Source organism: Mixophyes fleayi, chromosome 4 (assembly GCF_038048845.1).
Source record: "Mixophyes fleayi isolate aMixFle1 chromosome 4, aMixFle1.hap1, whole genome shotgun sequence".
NCBI lineage: Eukaryota > Metazoa > Chordata > Amphibia > Anura > Limnodynastidae > Mixophyes > Mixophyes fleayi.
Window position 1 is genome coordinate 44,211,016 of NC_134405.1, and position 22,420 is coordinate 44,233,435.

The 22,420-nt window shown below is 41.4% G+C and overlaps 1 protein-coding gene across 1 annotated transcript in view; it reads left to right on the forward strand.

Moving 5' to 3' along the window:
• The window catches only part of ZGLP1 (zinc finger GATA like protein 1), a 33,301-nt gene extending 11,616 nt beyond the window's left edge, over positions 1-21,685 (forward strand). The window contains exons 2-6 of the mRNA XM_075205067.1: positions 3,855-4,637; positions 11,050-11,153; positions 12,267-12,360; positions 20,004-20,145; positions 21,562-21,685. Of these exons, the coding sequence (XP_075061168.1) occupies positions 3,855-4,637; positions 11,050-11,153; positions 12,267-12,360; positions 20,004-20,115 (1,093 nt within the window). The 3' untranslated portion in view covers positions 20,116-20,145; positions 21,562-21,685. The remainder of the gene's footprint in view (positions 1-3,854; positions 4,638-11,049; positions 11,154-12,266; positions 12,361-20,003; positions 20,146-21,561) is intronic.
• The last annotated feature ends 735 nt before the right edge of the window (positions 21,686-22,420 follow it).

The window sequence follows — 22,420 nt, forward strand, 5'->3', positions numbered from 1 at the left end:
AGCAGGGTGGCACAAAGGGATGGAGCAGGATGACACAGTGAGGAAGGGGGAAGCAGGATGGCACAGAGTGATGAAGGGGGGGAAGCAGGATGGCACAGAGTGATGAAGGGGGGTGGAGCAGGATAGCACAGAGTGATGAAGGGGGGTGGAGCAGGATAGCACAGAGTGATGAAGGGGGAGCAAAAGCTGCATAGAGGGCGCAGTGTGATCATAAAGGGGCATAGCGTGATGATGAAGGGGCACAGTAATTTTGTGTGATGGCAATGGGGGCTAGTGGCAATGTAGTGTGTGTGTGTGTGATGGCACAGGAGGCTTGTGGCAATCTAGTGTGTGTGATGGCACAGGGGGCTTGTGGCAATGTAATGTGTGTGTGTGTGATGGCACAGGGAGCTTGTGGCAATGTAACGTGTGTGCAAAAGCAGCATAGAGGACCCAGTGTGATCATAAGGGGGCACAGTAATGTGTGTGTGTGTGATGGCACAAGGGGCTTGTGGAAATGTAGTGTGCGTGTGTGATGGCACAAGGGGCATGTGGCAATGTGTGTGTGTTGTGGTTGGTTGGAGGGATATCGATCTATTTATTAAATGGGAATACTATTATTTTAATATTGGGGCTGGAGGAATGCCTAATTATTAATCGTGGGTGCTATTGATTTAAAGCCGGGAGTGGTTGGAATTTTCTAAATGTACCCATTTTTTCCCCCAAATAGGGCCCCCAACATTCCAGGATCCAGACAAGCTGCAACTAAAAAAAATGTTCTGATTCTAGTGGGATAATACCAATTTTTGGTGACTGTTCTGCTCAATCTAAGGGGCAGGCCAAGACTGTGTACTCTTTATATACACATTGCATTCCTTATATACTACACTATGGTGCTAGCTGTCCTTCGTGAACTTACCACCCTCCCTCTAGTGGTTTGGTTAGGCCTCTCTATTGGCTGGCCACACCCCGTCTGGTAGGCCTCTACCATTGTTTTCCGCTGTGGGCCATTCTTGCCCCAGTCTGACACTGGTGGTGACTATTCAATGCATTGCTTTAATCATGGCCTTCTGAATTTCCTCCTCTCTTCTGATTGAAAGCAGCTCCCGAGCTTCTTCCTCTTGCCAATGGGCCATGCTTTCTCCTTCTCTGCATCATTTAAATGAAGTCATGTTCCAGCGTCCCTAATCTCCCCCAAACGGCTCCTTTCTGTGAGACCCGGGTTGAAAAACCTGGGTCGCACTGTTCAGACTGTAGGAATAACCCTGCAAAAGTCCCAGGTCTAATTCCCGCGTCATCAGACCCAGGTAGATGCAGGGACACCCGTTCACACTGAGCCATTCCCTTAACGTTTCATTTTTGGTATATATTTTTTTTGGGGGGGGGGAGTAAATTTATAAATAGAACTGCACAATGGTGATGTTCTACCAAAAATGACAAAAGTTTGTATTTTGAAATTGGGAATTATGTTTATTTCTAGCTACAATAGTTACCGTGAGAACATTTAAGGACCACTAAATCTAAAATACAACTTGCATTATACAGAAGAACTACTAATAACATTAATCCTTGTTACCTGCCCAGACATACATAAGCTACAGGAGCTTATCAGAAATTAAGATATTTGAGGTGAAATTGTGATCTAGAGAGAAGGGGGCATATTTCATCATCATCTTCATCACCATTTAGTTAGCACCACCAATTCTGCAGCTCTGTACTGAGAATATTTGTCATTGCATCGGTCCCTGCCCTAGTTGAGCTTAAAGTCTAAATTCTCTAACACACACTTACAGACACACACTTACACAACACACACACGCAGCCAATTAACCTTTCAGTATGTTTTTGAAGAGTGGGAGAAAACCAGAGCAGGACATACAAACTCCTCACAGATAAGGCCATGGTCGGGAATCAAACTCATGACCCTAATGCTGTGAGGCAGAAGTTCTAACCACTAAGCTGCCATTTATCAAAGAGGCAAAATGTGTGTTTACCCTGCAATTTACAGGTATATTACTATATGCATTAATTCAAAAAACTACATCTCCCAGACTGACTCTGGGAAGTTCATTGCAAATTTCCTTGGGCATTTTGGGGTGGACAAACTGCACACTACAGTCCCAGGCTGCTCACTAGAGCCCCAGACTACATTAGAAGCATACTGAGATAGTTAGAAACTGCAATAAGTTGCAAAAAGCTTGTGGAAAAACTGTTATTTTGGTGCCAGAATGTACTTGCAGGCTTTGGGAGACTCTTGGGAGAGAAAGAGGTGGAGCCAAAAAACGGACTGGTGGAAACTAGTGAGTTGTGCTGTGAAACTGCTGGCTGGGATAATGACGGTTCTTCCCTCAAAGAGCCATTGAGAGCTGAACTGTTGCCTGAGGGATGTTTGCAGCAGAAGTATATAAAAGCCAGCCCAGAAGAAAGCATATTTGAAGTACAGGAAATGACCTAGCTTGCCACTGCCCTTGAGATGTCAGCAGGACTCCTATGAAGACAGATAAGTTTGTTTATTTTGCTTTGCTATGTTCAAATTATTTAAGTGAGACATCAACCTGTGTTATTAAAACCTTTGACCGGGACTGTAATATTGCCATTGAGAGGTTATGGTTCTGTCTGAAGGAAAAATTTATTACAACCAAATCAGTTGTATGTAAAGTTATCTGCAAGCTGACACAGTGTGCAAGGGACATAGAGAGAAATCATTTGTCACAAGAGTTTGTCTATATTGCATTAGTTGCATCAGAAGTTTGATTCTATTGTGAAACTGCCTACGATGGTTTCTGAGGAGAGAATTGCAAGTTTTTTATAGGGCAGTGGGTATCCGCTCAGCTAGTTTATCCGCATGTATTTTCTGACAGACTACACCCAGAACATATACGATTTTAGACTTTTGTCTCTTTGTGCTTGGTCATAGAGATTTGTGACATACGTAGACCTTTATAGGTATTGAGCAATACATTTCACTGTTTGATCAGCTTGTATTTTTGGTTTAGTGGTTTTAAAAGAAATGTTTATAATCTGTTTATAATGTTTATATTCTTTGTTCCACTACAGTGTTTCACCTGTTTGCTTCTGAACTGAAGGGTTCATATTGTTAAATCAATTTTTCTTTTCCCTCCTTTTATTCAATTAACAGAAATATAGACTATGTACCTTCTGGCATTAAAATTCTACATTTAACATACATTTTTTCTGCAAGTTAAGTTCTTGTAAACGAATGTAAAAATAAAAATTGTATAAAAATGAGACCATGCGTGTTTACATTTTTATTTCATTGTGTCTGACGCACATCAATGCAATTAAAACCTATGGATTAGTCTCTGAATGCATATCAAATGCGTAAATCAACCAAAATGCAGTTTGTATACTCTTTTTAACTTCAATTATTTAACATGTGTTAAAAATCTAAAAAGCATTTTAAAAGTCTGTGTTTGTTTCCTTAAGCTGCCCATACACTGTGAAATTCTGCAGTCAGATCAGTTTTTAATTTGACCACTCATATCGGTGACCAAATTGGATGATTGGATGTTGTTTGGGTCTCAAGTTGAATGACTGAATCACTTGGATTCCAGATAACGCTCTCGGTCAGTGATTACATACACTGGCAGATCATGGTTATCACCAAATTGGTGTGTCTGGGAATCTTTACACTAATAGCTGATACTACAATCCTAGCCCGTATAGTATTCAAACATAGCAGTGATCTATGAAAATAAAGGTGTTTAAGTAAGACGAACAAGTTACAGTTTAGCTTTTTTTTGGGAACTGGAAAAATATGATTTCTATGTGTGGGTTTTTCAATTGCATATAAAAATATTTGTGTTAAACCTTATAGATTTTGATGGACTATTGTCTTGTTTTCTTTCTTGAAGGTCTGCTGTGCTGAAGGTTGATAAGTGGTGCTTAACACGGGGCAACCCCAAAAATGTGCAACTTACTGGACACAGAATGACATGCATGACACAGATTCCAGAACCCAGTATTATATATTTACTGGAGGAAAGTGTGAAAAAGCTTCCAAAGAGAGAACATATTTTGGAAAAGGACCAGTTCTCACAGAATAGTCGCACAATGTTTGGGGAATGCAGCAAGTCCCCTTGTCTGAGGAACCGTCATAGAATTAGTCAAAGTTCTTCCACTTTTACGAGTAATGCTATGGAGATCCTCAACCTCATTAATATGAAATGCACCCACTTAAATAAATTAGGGGGAAAGAATGAATATAGATTGGAAACAGAGTCTGAAGGAAGACATGATTGCCTTGTGTTACCTAAGAAGACGAAACATAATGTCCCTAGTACAGATGTTGTTCACTTGGCTTCTAATAGCGAACCAGACAGGAAGCAATTGGTGGATTCGGAATGGGGGACCCCCATTAAAAATGGTGGCCCCCTGCCTAAAGAACACAGCTCTGTTACTTCACACGGAATGTTGACCGCGGGGAGAGAAAATTATCAAACCGTTGAACACTCCGTAATAAATGGTCCCACAGAGCAGGGGACTTGTGTTATGAGGACGCCCAGGAAGCAGAGGACACCCACTAAAAGTGTGGAAAAGCTGGACCCCTCGTTCCACGGCATTGAATTTCAGATGCATCTCTGCTTTGAGAGGGAGAAATGTGATGACTGCCAACTCATGGTGACTTCATTTTTCAGGTACAAAGCTGGAATATTGGGAAATTGGAATTTCTTTGGGGGTGATAACCAATGTAAAGTGTTAACACAAACCTAAAAACTGAACAAACCTTATAAATAAAGCTAGTTATATCTGTGTATAATGCATCCACTTGTAAATGTTGTTCACCTTATCTATGGACCATGCTCCAATCTGTCAATGAACATATCTTTTTCCAGTGCTATCAATAAGAATTTTAGATGCCCTGGGTAGCATTTTGTAATTTCACCAATGCCAATTTAAAAGTAAAAATTGCGTATTTCCACCCAGGTGCATATGCTAACCCGTACACATTTTGACAGGCGTCTCGCTCCGCATAGGCAGCATAAGCATCTTGTGTACACAGTCATCATCATGTTTTGCATCTATAAGAGATGAAAAACATTGGCCTCCTATGAGGTGTATATGCATGTTTCTGCAGATCTGCATGAGCCGCACTTGCGTGAATCTGCCTATTATGACAGAATTTCTATGTTTTTGTTTATCTTTGTGTTATGTTCCCCTCTTACAGTATATAGGGCCGAGTGTCACCTCCTTTATCTCTCCTTGCCTACACTTAGGTTGTTCAGGATATAGTAACTTCTCCCCTTAATCAGGAGAGAGATGGTTTTTCTTCTTCTGTCTGGACAACACTTCTCTGCTGCGCCTAAATGTCTCTTGCCCCAACCCCGAAGAGCATAGATTGTAAGCTCTTAGGGACAGACATCTTGCTTCTTGGAAAAATGTAATTCCACATTATCTTGTGGACAGTCTGACCGGATGCCCTGTGTGCAACATGTGAGGTGGAGTTCCATGTTTGGCATTCTCCTGCAACAACATCTACAGCCCTGAAGTCACTGGCAACTTCCATAACTGAACTCACTCAGGTAATGTACCATACCAAAAAGGAAGGGTAAACTTTTTCCTTCTCTGACCGCGCCATAAATTCTGTCTTTATAGCCTGCACCGACCACTAGTGGGACTTTCCAGGCAGAGACTGGTCTGGTGTTATTTTCAGCCAAGCCTGCTCAGGGTCTTGTGAAGGCTTCTTCCTTAATGGCACACATTAGTGCTCCTCATAAAACTTTTCAATTATTTCTCTCTGACAACGATCTTTCTTCGGAAGAGGAAGGGGAGTTGTTTCTAGAGTCTGGGGGAAGTCACTTATAGCGTAGAGGATATCTTTTCAGACAGTGTGGATGACTTCGTCTTTGGGGTTTGACAAACCTTAGGTTTTGTGGAACTTGAGTTTACAAACCTTTCTGACTCTTTTTCCCTTTTTAAACTCCAAAGAAGCAGGTAGTTTGTTTTCCACCATCTCCTCAACTCTTTGAGATTGTTTCTGAGGCTTGGCAAAACTTGATTAGAAAATTCCAGATGCTGGGAAAATTTAAATCCCTTTATCCCTTACCATTGGAAGAGTCTGATAGATGGAAGAATTCTCTAAGAATAAATACTGCTGTTGCTTGCTTATCTAAAACCACTGCTCTACCGATGCAGGAAACAGCAGTGCGGGACACTACAGACAAAAAGTGTGAGTTTTTCCTTATATCTGCATATGTTGCAGCAGGACGTTTACTCAGACCAATCATGTCTACGGCCTGGGTAAACATGGCTATTCAAAAATGGGTAGAGCAATTGGCTACGGGCCTCCATGACAATAGACGTAAAGCTCATATGTTCGTATTGGCTGAACATATTCAGGAAGCTTCTGCTTTTTTAGGTCAGGCTTCTTTTCATGCAGTTTCTGTGGATTCCAGACTCTCAGCACTCATAATTGCGGCCAGGCTTTCCTTGTGATTACGAACCTGGTCGGCGGATGAAGAATCCAAACAAACTCTGGAGTTTTTACCACTTGACAGTATTACTCTTTTTGATTCTGAACTGGAGCACATTACTCAGGTTGCTAAGAGGAAGAGCTCTCTTTTTTTTTTTTTTTTTTTCCTACCCCGTTGGCAATAATAAATTGAAGCAAATAGGTGTCGGTCCTTTCGTTTCTTCAGCCAAGCAAGAGCAGTCTCTTCTAGAGAGCAGTCTTCTTACTATGAAGAGGTTTTCACAGATTCACATGGTCGGCCAGACGCTGTGCTCCCAAGTCGTCTGACAAGATCTCTACATGACAGGACCCTTTTTCCTTGTTGCCGCCCCAAGGGTCTTCACAAAGATTATGACCATTATGGCAAGTATCTCTGCATATTTAGGGAGGAACAATCGTACCTTATTTGGATGACCTGTTGTTAAAGGCGCCATCAAAGTTTGCTCTGCTACAGCACATTCAGCTGACCGATTACATTCTGGTGAGACATGGCTTGATTCTCAATTTTCTTGATTCTTCCGAGATGCCTGCCCAACAGATGTGCTTTCTTGGCTTCAACTCTGACAGGGTGTGTCAGAGGGTGTTCCTCCCGGAGAACCAGGTCCTTTCCATCCTGAGCATGACCACTGCCAGTATTGGCCAAATGAGGAAGGGTCTCTTTTCAACTGCATGAAAATGCTGGGGACCATGGTGTTTGTGTTTGAGACAGTGCCTTTCGCACAGTTTCAATCCAAGCTGTTTCAGAAGGAGCTTCTCAAGAAATGGTCCAGGTCCACCTTTCACCTGGACAGGCCGTTCATCACTTTGTCCAGGGTCTGGCTGGTGCAACAGCGGTAACATACCTGAATCATCAGGATGGAACATACAGTACCTTGGCCATGCAGGAGACAGCACAGATCATATCCTGGGCAGAACACCATGTTCCAGTCATATCAACCGTGTTCATCCCAGGGGTGGAGAACTGAGAAGCAGATTACCTAAGCAGAACCAGGGTCCATCGGGGAGAATTAGTCCTTCACAAAGAGGTGTTTGCTCAGTTGGTTTTGCGCTGAGGTCAACCAGAGATGGCTTTCATGGTGACTCATCTGAACTTCAAGGTTCCTCAGCTCCGCACAAAATCCGAGATACACAGATGCCATGTCAATCCTGTAAAAGTTTTGCCTGGTGTACCTTTTCCTGCTGATCCCAAAGACTCCGTGGGTATTAAAGAAGCTAAAAGGAGAACGGGCACTTGCCATTCTGGTGACTCCGATATCTTAAGGTTGCCCCTTGTTCAACCATACTGGCTGCCTCTTCGTTTAGTGCTTCTGGTTCAGGATCCTCTTTGGTGCTACTATTTAAGTCTTCTGGCTTTGATGGCCTGGCTACTGAAATTGTGGTTCTTCGGGCCAGAGGTTTTTCACATAAGGTTGTACAGACTATGATTAAGGCGAGAAAACAGACATCTTCTGCAAATTACTACTGTGTATGGAAAGCTTGTATTCAGTGGTGTGAGGATCACTTCTCAATTTAGTCCTTCCCGCTTATTATCCTTCTTACAGGAGGGTTTTGACAAGGGCCTCTGTCTCCTTTGAAGATGCAGATTTTGGCACTCTCGATTTTTCTTTCAGCGTAAGTTGGCATTAATGAGAGGTGTGCAGATGTAGAACCGCTTGTAGCAACATGTTCATCCCCCCCATTGTACATCCTATCGAGCCTTGGGATCTTACTAGAGAACCTTTTGAGCCTTTTGAATCAATAGATCTCTAAAATACAACCTTCCAGGTAATATAGCACTCACTATTTCTTTGGCTCATCGTGTTTCTGAGTTTGGGAGCATTGTGATGTAACCCAACTTTTCTGGTGTAAGGTATTTTATTACGACACTGTAAAAGTTGAACCAAGAGATTGTCGTTCCGACATTTTGTTCTAGGTCTTCCTCGCACCTTCTGGATGTAGTCCGGGCACTCAGATACTATGTTGACTGTACTGCTTGAGTTCGTAAGACTAATAACCTTTTTGTTTTGTGTGATGTGTACAAGTGAGACTGGCCTGCATCTAAGTAACCTATTGCTTGTTGGATGACAGCCACTATTCATTTGGCTTAGACCAGTGCAGCTAGACCAATGCTGGTTGGTTGGAAAGTTCATTCGAGCAGGGTAGTTGGTGCATCGTGGACGGGCGTTCATGGTGCTTCGGCCGAATAGTTGTGCCGGACAACTGCGTGGTTGTCTATCCACACCTTTTCTAAATTTCACAGGTTGCAAGGCTTTGCATCTCAGGATGCTAGCATTGGGCGTTTGGTCTTACACACATTTGTCTCACAGCAATCCCTCCCTTAGGGGCAGCTTTGGGTTGTCCCCATGGTCACAGTGTCCTTCAGTGGCAGGAAAGAGAAGAGAGGATGTTTTTCACTCATTGTAAACTCCACTTCTCAGAGACCATTGAGGGACACTACGTGCCGTCCCTTTGCGGTGACTGTTTGATTGCATGTATTATGTTTATGTATTTTTGTTGTTATGCCTAGTTAGGCCCTCCTTTCTTTGGGCTTTGTTATAAAACTGAGGCCAGCTCCAGATGGGAGGGGTTATATAGGGGAGGTACTATACACTGAACAGTTTTAACTATTGAAGTGCCCTAGCTCCAAGTCCACCTACTATACTCCATGGTTGCAGTCAATGGACTCGATGAAATAGATTTTACGGTGAATGGACAATCCTCTTATTTTGGCCTCTTGATAGAAAACTATGAATTATTTTGTTTGTTCGGTGTATAATCACTTCAGTAAAGCTTGTGAGGGCCTGTGTATCGGAGTACACAGACCCTCCAAGATACAACCCCTCTCACCTGGTACAAAATTCTCAGTTCTGAACTTCCCATATAATTTACTGTGAGAGTTCTCTGTTAATGATAACTAACAGTAAATGAACTGGAGTACGGTGGCTCAGTGGTTAGCACTTCTGCCTCACAGCACTGGGGTAATGAGTTCAATTCCCGACAAATGGCCTTATCTGTGAGGAGTTTGTATGTTCTCCCCGTGTTTGCGTGGGTTTCCTCCGGGTGCTCCGGTTTCCTCCCACACTCCAAAAATATACTGGTAGGTTAATTGGCTGCTATCAAAATTGACCATAGTCTCTCTGTCTGTCTGTGTGTGTGTGTGTGTGTGGGATTTAGACTGTAAGCTCCAATGGGGCAGGGACTGATGTGAATGAGTTCTCTGTACAGCAGTGCGGAATCAGTGGCGCTATATAAATAAATGATGATGATGATGATGGAGTAGATTTGCTGAAGAGCCTTTGCATATGGTCAGTCTGCTCTCGTACAAGTGACTTGTCATAGGGAAAATACTTTTAAAAGGCCATTTTGTAACTGCTACCAAATAGAACATTTTTTTTTTCACCCACCTAATTTAATTGCTGAAACACATTATTATATAACTTCCTAATCATTTCCAGAATTCTAACTTGGAAGTTGTGAGGACAGATAAGTAAATTATATCTGATAATAGGGCTCATTTATTAACATTGCATTTTAGGTGCAAACATTACACAGCATCCAATCAGCAATTAGGTTTCTATCTGTTTAGTGCAAGCACAACGAAAGAATGTGTCTGATTGGCTGATGTGGCTCAGTGCTAGTTTTGCACCATGCATGTCAATAAATTAGCCTATTGTTGTGTTTCGTTTTACTAAGTCAAATTGCTGGAAATATATGCATGTCTGGACACAATTACCGCAGGCTGGTAAGAATGAGTCATTTTGCAAATAATATGTTGTTTACACAATATTCCTTTGTAATGTTCGGTAAGCATGGCATTTTATTATTCTATTGGCCACTATGCAACACTTTATTTTATTTTATTTTTTTATAATTGCAGAAAATGCTGTAATTGATTTCACCTCAAAATTTTGAGCCAAAACAAATATGAGACAAAACAATATGGTTTAGTGTAAGAGAGTCAGATGTGTTCTTTATTAGGGTTCCATTTATTAAGCTGCGATGAGACAAAAATCTGGAGTAAACAGCTGTTTTCTCTGGAGAATGGCCATCGCAACTCTTATTTTCAATTAGCATGAGGTTAAAGCAGGAGAAATCAGAGCTCACATCAAAGTGGTATAGACTACCACTGCAGAACCACCTTACTAATACACTGATTGGTTTATCCTCCTGTATGGCTTCAATGTATCATGAGAGTGAGGGGACACAGGGACTATCCACATTACTTGTGGCTTTGAAGATTATTTTAGTACAAGGTTTGAAGTGAGTCTAGAAAAGCACTTACTGCAGTAACGCACATGGAAGGCCAGAATGTGACTCATTATAAGCATGGGTAAGACAGCCAAAATCTGGTTTCTCATAGTGCTCCTAGAAAGTCCAACAGTCCTTTTTATACACTGGGCAACTCCCCTGTATATGTGTCCTCTATACCCCTGCTGGTTCATTTAAATCATGTCCTGCAAAATACTGTTTTTTCAACTTCGGTGCAAAATTAGGTGCAAATGTTTGAACCTCCACAGACAGAAGTATGTATGTGATGTCACTAAAGGCCATGTGCACTGTGATACTGCATTGCTATATATTGATTAAATTAAGTTTTCTGTGTTCTGGTTTCTGTGCAGCCGGGGAAGAAGCCGGAGAAAGAGTACAAAATCCAGACTCCGATTTAAGTCGACATCACTGTCCAGTGGTTCAGAGGATGATCAGACACCTGCATCTTCATCAAGTATGTTATCTAGGAGTGATGGTATGCTGTGTTATACAGTGATACCGAGTATCTATACACTGATAATGAACACACTGCACTGTATAATGATACTGGTTATCTATACACTGATAATGATCACACTGCACTGTATAATGATACTGAGTATCTATACACTGATAATGATCACACTGCACTGTATAATGGTACTGAGTATCTATACACTGATAATGATCACACTGCGCTGTGAAATGATACCGAGTATCTATATACTGATAATGATCACACTGCACTGTATAATGATACTGAGTATCTATATACTGATAGTATCATTATACAGTGCAGTGTGATCATTATCAGTGTATAGATACTCAGTATCATTATACAGTGCAGTGTGATCATTGAGTATCTATACACTGATAATGATCACACTGCGCTGTATAATGATACTGAGTATCTATACACTGATAATGATCACACTGCACTGTATAATGATACTGAGTATCTATACACTGATAATGATCACACTGCGCTGTATAATGATACTGAGTATCTATACACTGATAATGATCACACTGCACTGTATAATGATACTGAGTATCTATACACTGATAATGATCACACTGCGCTGTGAAATGATACAGAGTATCTATATACTGATAATGATCACACTGCGCTGTATAATGATACTGAGTATCTATATACTGATAATGATCACACTGCACTGTATAATGATACTGAGTATCTATACCCTGATAATGATCACACTGCGCTGTATAATGATACTGAGTATCTATACACTGATAATGATCACACTGCACTGTATAATGATACCGAGTATCTTTACACTGATAATGATCACACTGTGCTGTATAATGATACCGAGTATCTATACCCTGATAATGATCACACTGCACTGTATAATGATACTGAGTATCTATACACTGATAATGATCACACTGCACTGTATAATGATACTGAGTATCTATACACTGATAATGATCACACTGCTCTGTTTAATGATACTGAGTATTTATACACTGATAATGATCTCACTGTATAATGATACTGAGTATCTATAAACCGATGATAACCATACTGCATTTTATAGTAATACTGAGTATCTTTATCTAGGAAACAAACGATGCGCATCTTGTAAGACTCAGAAAACTCCCCTCTGGAGGGATGCAGAGGATGGAACACCGCTGTGTAACGCCTGTGGAATCAGGTAATATATTATATCAGTGATATTTAGATCAGGTAAATATTTTGTGCCTTTATTTATTAGTGAACATAAGATAAACTGTATTTAATAAAATATAGCAGCAGTATACATTGTACATAGTGCATTATGTGAATGTCTAAAGAGTGACAAATTAGATGCACAATCCCCGTGGAGTTGAGGCACCGTCATTTGATCCTCTGGCCAAGAGTTTGGTCCCAAGAAAGCCTGAGGTGCCAGGTGCCCCTATTGTACACCAGCTGCTGCCCAACCAGGCACGACGAGGAAGGGCACCAAGCACTAGTGTGGTCCTTGCATATAGATTATTGTTATATCATGTTATTTCTTTGCACTAGCCTTGTGATTGAGCAAGAATGTTTTTTTTTCACTCTTGCTCTAAGTCTGAACCTTATAGTCACTTATTGCTTTGTTGTGCATTTTTGTCACTGCTTGCTTCATATGATCTGAGCCTTATTGGCTTCTTGTTTAGACTAAAGGACATGGTGTGGTCATTATGTTCTCACTTAACTGAACTTTTCAGAGGCTCCCTGTGACTGAATGGGCTTACTTCGTCAACCCGTCGGTAGGGGGGAAAGGAGGAATGCAGGGATGTTCTTCCTGCACAGATTTTCTTGGTTTCCTTCTCACGATCCATACCTGACTGTTACCAACCACTCCCACTGATGTCACCTGTCATTCATGGGCAGCACAGTGGCCTAGTGGTTAGCACTTCTGCCTCACAGCGCTGGGGTCATGAGTTCAATTCCCGACCATGGCCTTATCTGTGTGGAGTTTGTATGTTCTCCCTGTGTTTGTGTGGGTTTCCTCCGGGTGCTCCGGTTTCCTCCCACACTCCCAAAAAAAAACATACTAGTAGGTTAATTGGCTATCCAAAAAAAAAAAAAAATTTGACCCTAGTCCCTCTCTGTCTGTGTGTGCGTGTGTGTCTATATTAGGGAATTTAGACTGTATGCTCCAATGGGGCAGGGACTGATGTGAGTGAGTTCTCTGTACAGTGCTGCGGAATTAGTGGCGCTATATAAATAGATGATGATGATGATTCTTCCTAATTTATGGTCAACAGCCTCAAGTTTCGCTGACTATGAATATCAATTGTAGTTGGAGGTGAATTCAGCTGCCACCACTGGGCTCCTTTGCAGCGTCCAGAACCACTTATTTCTGGCGTTGCTGGTATGGCTGCTGCAATGCCTCTTTGCTGGTACCTCCTGACTGCATACTATGGATCAGAACTGCTGGGTAGAGCGTTGACACAGGTATGCTGGATTCAACACAGGAAAGTCGGGGAACGGATTAGAGTGTAAGCTCTTATCTGTTGGCTGCAGAATACAGCAGATGGTAGTCTCAGGCAGAATCTTCAAGCAGTGATGGTTTATTGCTCTAGAGTCCTGACAAGGACTCTTGCACACCTGTTTGAGGTACTAGTTATCATCCAGAAGTTACATATAGAATGATACATTACATGGTCAAACGGTGCTCTTTTTAAACCGTTTTGGACACAGAGCCTGGCATGGGGTAACACAGCCTCTGTCTTAGCTGGCATCGTAGCATCTGAGATTGAATGTTTACCATCAAGATAAAGTTCTCTAATCTAGCATTTAACACAATTTGAACTTGCCAAATTCACATCAATCTGCAATATCCTAAATTACTTGCATCCTAAATCTACATTGTTCAGACAGGTTCCAAGACACAGGAAGAAAAACTCCCCAGGACCGAAAGGTAACGACCTCCTGCCGTGCCTTCAGGCTGCAAAACGGAGATGAAAAGGTCTAATTAACATGAGATTACCTGCCTTCAGACAGTGCAGAAAACACATTTCCTCCACACATATGCCTATTGCCTTAGGAATCAGTACACTCCTAATACAGAAATATAACACAGTATCGAAAATCAGTACATTTACAACGATATCAATTGGCACCTGCACCACTAATTGAAATAAAATTCTGCAATAAATTATTTCTACGTAATCCAGCTACATTCCCTCTTTGAGGGGAGCCAACATTCCAGTCTGGGGAAAGCCTCGGGTGACCCATGGGGGAAAAATGCCCTCCTAGCCTTGCAGCAAAGGACGTCTCAATTCTTGTAGGCCTATTAGAGCCTTTTGGCCATTGGGTCAGAAGGTAAAGGGCCCTACCCTCTAGGTCAGAACACAGAGAGCATTCTGCATCTTTTTGTTTTGCAGTGTGCACTTAGATAAAGCATTCTCTTCAAGTTTTTATACAAAATAATGATATGTCTATACCTAAAAGGCAATGTGCAGTCAGCCACCCATACTGAATGCATAATGGGAGCCAATCACAATCCGCAGCACTGAATATCCCCTTCTCCCTCTTTTAACTTTTTTCAGCTTATTTATGTCAAAATAAGTGGTCTGCAATCAGTTTTAAGAGAAGATAAAATCTCTAATTTCTTGGTTTATTGGTGTTCTAATAGCAATGAGTGTGAATAATTTCTGCTATAATAAGGCATTATTGTATTTTATGTACAGAGGACGTGTTTTTGGCTCATCTTGTTCCACCTCACTCTAACCTTTCTTGTATTAAATTCTTGTGAAAACATCTACAGAGATCTCTCTACAGAAAGTGTTTCGCATGCAACTCCCCTTCTACCCACTCATTGTTTCCACATGGAGCTGGAAATCGTCCCACATTCCTCAGCGTGCACAGGAATTCCCACTTCGCATTTGTAACAATCTTTTCCAGTAAATTTCCAATAAAATGTTGCTCTCCAAAACATCTCCATAACAAATGTCCTTTGCAAGCTTGCAATGATTTTCTGCACTTAGATTATTATTATAATGTATAAGGAGTTATAATGTCCTGCTGCATTTCTGTTTCAAGCAGAATTCCCACTTATTCCTTCAGTTTCCACCGACTGTTTTTACTTGGTGAAGCACTAAGAACTGGATGCTGAAACAGATTTTTCCCAGGCTCCTCTCTTCTAGCGGTGGAGTTTCCAAAAATATTTTAAGTTCACCACTTTAAAATGGCTGGGCAGGACCAATGAGAAGCTGCAATTTCCTAGACTGTGGCTTCTTATTGGTTCATGCAGACATTCCACAACTTCACACAACTGACTAGAACATTCTGATATAGCCTATGTGCTGCTGGTTTGTACATTAATGGTTGTGGGACCATCTACAGAGCTTTGATACTTGGCTCAATCACTGACTTGGATGGTTCCAAGTACCACTTTGGCACACAAGTGGGTGGCATTCCACATGTTCAGCAACTTTATTAATCGATGGCCCCTCTCCGTCCTGGTCTGGGGATGAGCAATGACCTCGCCTGCAGATCTGTCAAGATGAGGGCACACATGGTGCAGCGGTTGTTCAAATTGGGCAAATTGAATGATTAAATCTGTTTTTTGTTTTTTTTTTGTTTTTAAACTGCGTTACCACCTAGTAAAAGGTAAGAGTGCTGGTGCTTTCCATCCCCTCCCCCTCAGCACTAGACAGAGCCCCCAGGGCTGCTAAATGTAGCTATATTTCCAAGGGGCCTGCGCATTCTATAATCCAAAACTTGTTACAATTAAGGTGTGGTTGGACCAATCACAAGCTGCAGTTTCTTAATTGAGGTTTGTGTTCGGCCGCTCCCGCTCTTCCTTCCCTCTACCCTGTTTTCATACAACGCTATAAGAGGCACGGAGGAGCCTGAAAAAAACAGCGGCTCGGAACATTCACCAGAGCTTTGGCTAGTTGGATAAGTCCCTGCGCATGTTAGGAACCCCTCCAGCTGGCACAACACAAACCGGAATCTACTCTGCTAAGGTGTTCACTGGAGCCCCTGATGGTGGGGACAGACTGGGCCGCAGACTGACAGAGGGTCGTGAAGTGTGTACCGGCTGGGGAGAACCCAGGCAAGCGGAGTGAGGTCCACGCAGAGGTCAAGGGCCGGCAGCAGACAACAGTATCGGTAAGCAAGCTGAGGTCAAGGGTCACAGGCGGATAGCAGAAACAGTAAACAGGCCAGAGATCAGGGTCACGGGAAACACAAGCGAAGTCCAATTCAAAAGCCAAGGGTCATACACGGGAAATCAGTAGTGGTATCAAAATACAGGAACAGGAACAAACAGGTCAGCAGACTGGAGCACAGAAGCTATAACCGGCAATGAGGCAGCAGACCTCATTGCCTTAAATACAGCCACAGACCAATCAGCAGTTGAACACACTCCTGAAGAGTAATTACCAGAATCCAGCAGGGCCAATCAGGGCTTGTCCCTGACCTACACAGTTGCAGGCTAATGCCTGTTAATCAGCGCCATAGACTGTATTTATGCGCATGCGCCCGGCTACCAGCACCGCCGGGACGCAGCGCTAGTGAACTAGCGTCCGGCCGTTGCCCTGGTGACGGCCGGACAGGAGGAGGAAATGACGTCCCGGTCGTCAAGGTGACGGCCGGGACGCTGGGGCGCATGAGAAGCGAGCCGCGGCGGCTGTGACTACCGCCGCGGCTCGTGACAGCGCGTCCACCGTTTATTAGATGGTAGTGCAGCTTTAATGTGGTCAATACTGACTGCATGGTGATCATTTCACTGTTATCAAAAAATGTTGTGATATTATTTTCATTGTTCAATACTTTGCAGTTTGGAATGGATGTTTTGGCCTGTTATAAACAAAATATTTCCTGTATGTTTTATGTAGCATAGAAACTACACCGATCAGCCACAACATTGAAACCACTGACAAGTGAAGTGAATAATATTGATGATTTCGTTTCAATGACCGTTGTCAAGGGGTAGGATATATTGAACAGCAAGTGAACAGTCAGTTCTTGAAGTTGATATGTTGGAAGCAGGAAAAATGGGCAAGTGTAGGGATCTGAGCGACTTTGACAAAGGCCAAATTGTGGTGGCTAGATGACTGGGTCAGAACATCTCCAAAGCAACAGGTCTTGTGGGTGTTCCTGGTATACAGTGGTTAGTACCTATTAAAAGTGATCCAAGGAAGTACAACTAGTGAACCGTCGACAGGGTCATGGGCGCCCAAGGCTCATTGATGTGTGTGGGGGGCAAAGGCTACCCCAAATGGTCCAGTCCCTCAGAAGAGCCACTGTAGCACAAGTTGTTAAAACGTTTATGCTGGTTATGCTAGAAAGGTGTCGCAACTTGCTGAATAGCCGCAGACAGGTCAGAGTGCCCAAGCTGAAGATGACCTGGTCTGATGAATCTCATGACAAAGAGTTTCAAGGTATTGACTTGGCCTCCAAATTCCCCAGATCTCAGTTCGATCAAGCATCTGTGGGATGAGCTGGATATCACAGGACACCTTCAGAGATCTTATGGAGTCCATGCCTTGACGGGTCAGGGTAGTTTTTGCGACACAAGGAGGACCTACACAATATTAGGCAGGTGGTTTTAATATTGGGGTTGATCAGTGTATATGAAATTGCAGTTCACTTATTTGTGACGGTAACGGAATGTAGGCAATAGACTGAGACTCACGTCTGGCTTCCTGCTTGAAACATTGTTTCTAGATAAACTGGCGTGTGTTCCTGGTCCTCTAGAGGCAAGTGTAGGATTTTCACACTGAGAAGTCTGCCTCTGTGTTTCACCAATATATTCTGATTCTATAAATACAGCGTATAGCCGTAGTAAATTAGCTCTATGGAAAAACTAGCAAATCACACTGTCCTGCCGAGAGGAGCCAGTACAGACACTTGTGTAGTGATGGAAACTGCATAGCTTTCTTCATGTTTTAAACAATGATATGTTTTGGTCTAGAGGAGGAGTGTTTCCAGGCACCATAACCCCAGATATCATAAACCAAATTCTGCTAGATATCACTATGGCCATGCTCTTGCTTTTATTGGGACAAAACTGATTTACTAGTATAAATGAAGTAAATTAACTATTTCTTTTTGTAAGTACTTTGTAGAAATACGTTTCAGAAATATTTATATCACACATAAATACTCCTTGAATATCCCTATATTACTCCATATATCCTCTCCCTATACATCCTCTTATTACTTCATACAACCTCTCCTTATAACTCCTCCTATTACTTCATATATCCTCTCCCTATAACTCCTATTACTCCATATAACCTTTCCCTATTACTCTTCCTGTTACTCCATATAACCTCTCCCTATATCTCCTCCTATTACTCCATATAACCTCTCCTTATATCTCCTCCTATTACTCCATATAACCTCTCCTTATATCTCCTCCTATTACTCCATATAACCTCTCCTTATATCTCCTCCTATTACTCCATATAACCTCTCCTTATATCTCCTCCTATTACTCCATATAACCTCTCCTTATATCTCCTCCTATTACTCCATATAACCTCTCCTTATATCTCCTCCTATTACTCCATATAACCTCTCCTTATATCTCCTCCTATTACTCCATATAACCTCTCCTTATATCTCCTCCTATTACTCCATATAACCTTTCCCTATATCTCCTCCTATTACTCCATATATCCTCTCTCTATATCTCCTCCTATTACTCCATATAACCTCTCCCTATAACTCTTCCTATTACTCCATATAACCTCTCCCTATAACTCCTCCTATTACTCCATATAACCTCTCCCTATAACTCCTCCTATTACTCCATGTAACCTCTCCTTATAACTCCTCCTATTACTGTATATAACCTCTCCTTATATCTCCTCCTATTACTCCATGTAACCTCTCCTTATATCTCCTATTACTGTATATAACCTCTCCTTATATCTCCTCCTATTACTCCATATAACCTCTCCCTATAACTCCTCCTATTACTCCATATAACCTCTCCCTATATCTCCTCGTATTACTCCATATAACCTCTCCCTATAACTCCTCCTATTACTCCATATAACCTCTCCCTATAACTCCTCCTATTACTCCATATAACCTCTCCCTATATCTCCTCGTATTACTCCATATAACCTCTCCCTATAACTCCTCCTATTACTCCATATAACCTCTCCCTATATCTCCTCCTATTACTCCATATAACCTCTCCCTATATCTCCTCCTATTACTCCATATAACCTCTCCCTATATCTCCTCCTATTACTCCATATAACCTCTCCCTATAACTCCTCCTATTACTCCATATAACCTCTCCCTATATCTCCTCCTATTACTCCATGTAACCTCTCCTTATAACTCCTCCTATTACTGTATATAACCTCTCCTTATATCTCCTCCTATTACTCCATGTAACCTCTCCTTATATCTCCTATTACTGTATATAACCTCTCCTTATATCTCCTCCTATTACTCCATATAACCTCTCCCTATAACTCCTCCTATTACTCCATATAACCTCTCCCTATATCTCCTCGTATTACTCCATATAACCTCTCCCTATAACTCCTCCTATTACTCCATATAACCTCTCCCTATATCTCCTCCTATTACTCCATATAACCTCTCCCTATATCTCCTCCTATTACTCCATATAACCTCTCCCTATATCTCCTCCTATTACTCCATATAACCTCTCCCTATAACTCCTCCTATTACTCCATATAACCTCTCCCTATATCTCCTCCTATTACTCCATATAACCTCTCCCTATAACTCCTCCTATTACTCCATATATCCTCTCCCTATAACTCCTCCTATTACTGCATATAACCTCTCCCTATAACTCCTCCTATTTCTTCATATAACCTGTTCAAGGTATAAGAAATATGGGATGAGATGTGGCCAGTGCTGGAATATCCCCAAGAAAGACGGGAAGTCGTGCTCCAGATACTGTGGATGTGGTGGGATGTTCAGAGCTCAAACGTGAGAGCGCAGAACTGATAACGTATGAACTCAGGTGACTGTTTTCCTGCTGCAATCTATCAGCATCATCCTTTAGTTTCTATTTGTCTGTTGCCTTTTTTTTCATTTTTGAATGCGTGAATTTGTTTAATATGCTTCTGTCTTTGGTTTTCAGACGGTAAATCTATTTTAAAATTTAAGTATGATACTCTACTCTTTAAGAGGACTTTTGCCATTGTCCAGTAATTAACACTGCACATTGTTTAATCATATTGCTCAACTGAAAGATTGTAGCGCCTCTTGCAGAGCCTCCTCCTCACCCACCTTCATTTTTAGATAACAAAAAACTTACATAATTTTCGTAGACCAACTTAAATACATCTGGTGCTCCAGTTATCCTAAATAATATCAGCTTCAAAGATCATGATAGTTGTCATATACAGGTTACAAAGTGCGTTCAGGGAAAACGCTGTAGTGTATTGAGTAAATCAGTTTGGGATAGCTGTTGCTCCATTTGTAATTATATAGAAGCACAATGGCACTAAAGAAAAAAGAATATACTGCATTTTATGCTATTCTTGGTACTTATTCATACCTCCCAATATTTAACTGTTTTCCTCGGGACAGTGTGCACGAACCTCTGAATATGGGTTATTCAATGCTCTGGATACCACTGCAATCTGAATCGTTAGGCATGGCCAAACCCTTTGTCCTGCCTTAGAAACAGACCACATTGCTGTGTGTGGCAGTGCAGGGGTGCCGCAGAGCGTTGGTGAGTGAGATACACCTCCCAAAATGTCCTGACTGTGGGGGAGGATCCTTATTTAATGGTATCACCAGGAGCGGAATACTTCATCGCCGAGCCCCAAAAATAGTCGAATGGGGCCCAGAGATGCCATTTTTGCCTCCTGGTCCCCCCCACTCTGAACTCAATAGAACAGACCAGGGGGCTTCTTCTAAGCTTGCTTAGAACTGTTTTGAGATGATAGCAGAGGCCTCAGGTACATGCGTGGTCTTCGGAGGGGGTGCAGCATCATTGCCTGACTCTGTCACCTCTGGGCCCAGTATCTGTAACCCTTAGTGTTTCACCAGTTCAAACAATAGAAACCCAATTCATAGTGTAATGTATTTGATTCCATAAAACAATATATCTCTTCCTAGGTTAATTCCCTAAAAATCCCAGCATACATGTCTGGTTTCCTGTCCCTCGACTCTTATTCCTGTGCACTAACTAGTGACGTACACACATATATTCTCATTTTTATTGATCGGTATAAATAGAACCTGCAGATATATATATATATATATATATATATATATATATATATATATATATATATATATATATAAACTTGTATCAGTATTGTGTGTGTGCCATAGGTTCTTTTTGAGCTTTTTTACGTTCTGTAACTTTCTGTAAGCCAACGCATAATGCTTTTGTTTGTCAGCATTTATTTCTTTTCTGTTTTAGGGAAGGTGAACTTGTAGCCTGCCTGCATGCAATCTTCTCCCTGTCAAACGACTGTTTTTCCAAAAATAAAAACAAAAAAAAACACCAAAAAACTAAAACAGAGGATTTTCTCTGCTAGGATATTTTTCAAAGGATTAAAGTTAATTTATATTGTTATAAATTTGTCTATCTTAATTTATCGTTATTAAAACAATTTGTCCAAAAAAATAAGCCTTTGTCTTTTAAACGGAGCCCCATTTTTTTCAGCAAACGTTTGTGTGTATGTAAATGAATGAATGTATGAAAATCTCATTCAGGCTGCGTTCTTCATTTATCCCAGGGTTCAGTCTTAACTGGTGTTGACCCAACTAGGAGGCTGATCACTTGACCCACTAACTTTTAACTATTGATAAAAAGAAAATAACTTATTCCCCTCCATGTAGAACTTTTGCAGAGCAAGTAAATATAATATGAAAGCTGTATATAACTGATGTAAACAGTGTACGTTAAATAACTGGAATATTTATACCTAACTAAAACAAGTCCACTATGCACTTTCAGTTCTATGCAGCTGGTTGTAATGGGGAGGTGGATTTCTAACAGAGCAAACACAAATTGGAACATAACACTCGTATGTACGCTATACGACAGGTTTACAGTGAACAATATAGTTTTATCCTCAAAGTTTATATCTCAGATATTTACTTTTTGGGTTAATTTTTCAACCTCTCAAAAGTAGAATGTACGTAAGTGAGTTTAGCATCGACTCGTGTGCTCATTTTAATTTAAATCTCCGTGATAAACACAGAAGGGAAATTTTTACAAATGGACCTATTTCTCCAGGGAAAAACATTTCACAGTTTGTTATACTTTATTTTAA